Raw genomic sequence first — 2,697 nt, 5'->3', positions numbered from 1 at the left:
TACATGAAATAAGAAAACGGAAGGCTAATTGGATTGGTCATGTTTTACGCAGAAACTGCCTTCTAAAAGAAGCTATCGAAGGAAAGATAGATGGGCGGATAGAAGTGACAAGAAGACGAGGAAGAAGACGTAAGAAGATGCTGGATGACCTTGGGGACAGAAGAGGATACTGTCATTTGAAGGAGAAAGCTCTAGAACGCATTAAGTGGAGGAATTGTTTTGAAAGAGACTGTGGACCTGTCGTCTTGACAGATTACTGATGATGATGATGATGATGATGAATATCATCTGGTATACACACTAGCGTGCACGTGCGCATACGAAAAACCAACTTACCACCACACTGCCTGGAACCGTACTGGGACAGCCATGTGGTTAGATTGTACGACATGCGTATATAAGTATTACCAACATATACAACAGAAACAACATGCGTATATTAGTATTACCAACAGTAATTTCTAGAAATTAATTTTGAACAGATTAAATATCCTACAGAAGTAAAATCTGTATCATTTTAAACACTTGAGGCATTTGAAACTGAATATAAACACTTCCAAGAAATAGTATTAGATGGAGAGGCCCTAAAATAAAAGATTTTTATTGAACAAGAAGCCTTTGTGTGAGATTATGTATCACTCTGTTGGCAAAATTATTGCTAAAGTTTGTATTTAATGACTATGAAAAAACTTCAATTAATGTTTCCATTATTAGTTAAGTTGGTTGTTTTAACGAAACTGTCAGTATTGAGACTATAAGGCATCGATAAGAAAACTGATAAATGTGGAGCAGTTGGTGGAATGAGAATTGGCAGGGGAAACCAAAGAACTTTGAGGAAATCTGCCCCATTTCCATGCTATCCATCACAAATCCCACATGACCTGACCCAGGATCAAACCCAGGCTGCTGCCATGCGAATCCAGTGACTCCCCCCATAAGTTATGATCTGGAGTGCATTGATAGTGATATTTTAGTAGCACTAACAGTTGCAGACATTTGAGATTCTCATGGGGGTTTCTGTGAAGAGTGTTATCTAGGATGTGATGCTGTATTGTCTGGTAGAAGTTTACTGATATTTCAGAGGAATGTGCTGTATCTGTCTTCAGGATTGTAGAGCAAACTAGCAAACAGGAAGCAGGTTTATTATTTGTTGCTTGCTCATTCAGCATAGTAATTGGATGTGAAAACAGAGGCAACACATCCCTCCAATGCATGGCATAAGTTCCTAGAAGATAGTACTGAACTAATAATTTTTTCAAAATTATTTTTGAAAAGGGCATGCATTATAGTAACTCTGTCTTTAACGTTTTTAAAGGTGTAGTGTACTTCAGAGAGGCACAGTTGGTTGAGGCACTGTGCTACAAGCCAGAAGGTCGCGGGTTCAGGTCCCGATGAGGTCATTGGATTTTTTCAATTGACCTAATCCTTCCAGCCGCACTATGACCCTAGGGTTGACTCAGCCTCTAACAGGAATTAATTAAATAATTTCCCTGGGGAGTAAAGCATGGCTGGCGTGTAAGGCTGACAACCTTACCGCCATCTTTGAGCCGATTGTCTAGATAATGTGGGACCCTCAACATCTCTGAGCCGATTGTCTAGATAATGTGGGACCCTCAACATCTCACAACCCTATGAGCCTTCATGGCATGTTACAGGGATAGCTTTACTTTTTTTTTTCCTCGTAGCATAGTTGGTTGAGGCACTATGCTACAAGCCAAAAGGTCATGGGTTTAAGTTCCAGTGAGGTCACTGGATTTTTCAAGTGACCTAATCATTCCAGCCACACTATGGCCCTAAGGTCGACTCAGCCTCAAACAGAAATGAGCACCAGGAATCTTCCTGGGGGATAAAAGGTGACTGGCTCATAAGGCTGACAGCCTCACTGCCATCTGTTAGCTAGTTGTCTAAAAAAATGTGGGAGCCTCAACTTCTCACAACCCTGTTGGCCTCCATGGCCTGTTAAAGGGAGAGCTTTACCTTTTTACCTTTTATATTACACTTCAGAAGCTAAAGACATTTTTGAATTATTGACAGTCGCTGGTTGCTCTGAAGGACTTACTGAATAAACTTGGGTCAGAGAGTCTATGTACAGAGCATACGTTCCCACTTGATGGTTCTGGGACAGATCTGCGTTCCAGTTATATCCTCAACACAAAGATTGCAGGTACAGTTTCTTACATTATGCACAATGAATAATAGATGTTTACTACATAATATAATTACAGAAATTGATGAACTCTGTAATTCTGAATGTAATATTTAACCTTTAAACGACTAAAGACAACGTATGTCGTNGGGGTCGCACAAGTTTAGTCAGCGGTACGAATGTCCCCATATGGGGTCGCACAGTCCGCGCGTGCGGACGTTATTTGAAATACATTTTTAAGGTAGAAAATAATGTCCTACTTATATAATTTTTGGCCACCATCTGCATGGAGTATCTGTCTTCCCACCTGCGTCATCTGCCAGAATGTTGCTTTCGTGTGGAATTCTAAAAAAATCCGGAAATGCAGAGTCCGATTTCGCACTTCACGCACTTTGTCCGGACGGTCTTTCGTTTCCCATGCGAAAAGCAACCACGACACCTCAATTGCGAAGTAGAGGAAGTCGGCCAGTGATGTGGTTTGGCCTTCTATAATCGAGATATCTCCGATTAAACGGCAGGGGTTCGACTCCTGGTCGCACAGTCCGCGCGTG

The 2,697-nt window shown here is 41.2% G+C and overlaps 1 protein-coding gene across 6 annotated transcripts in view; it reads left to right on the top strand.

Moving 5' to 3' along the window:
• Nucleotides 1-2,697, top strand: part of LOC111863180 (NADH-ubiquinone oxidoreductase 75 kDa subunit, mitochondrial) — a 39,189-nt gene that overhangs the window by 22,791 nt on the left and 13,701 nt on the right. For all 6 annotated transcript variants that reach the window (XM_023849241.1, XM_023849243.1, XM_023849247.2 and 3 more), the window contains exon 8: nucleotides 2,035-2,164. In XM_023849241.1, coding sequence (XP_023705009.1) covers nucleotides 2,035-2,164 — 130 coding nt within the window. The remainder of the gene's footprint in view (nucleotides 1-2,034; nucleotides 2,165-2,697) is intronic.

Source organism: Cryptotermes secundus, unplaced genomic scaffold (assembly GCF_002891405.2).
Source record: "Cryptotermes secundus unplaced genomic scaffold, Csec_1.0 scaffold339, whole genome shotgun sequence".
Classification (NCBI taxonomy): Eukaryota; Metazoa; Arthropoda; class Insecta; order Blattodea; family Kalotermitidae; genus Cryptotermes; species Cryptotermes secundus.
The sequence above is the reverse complement of the archived record's forward strand: the minus strand, read 5'-3'. Positions and strand labels throughout refer to the sequence as shown.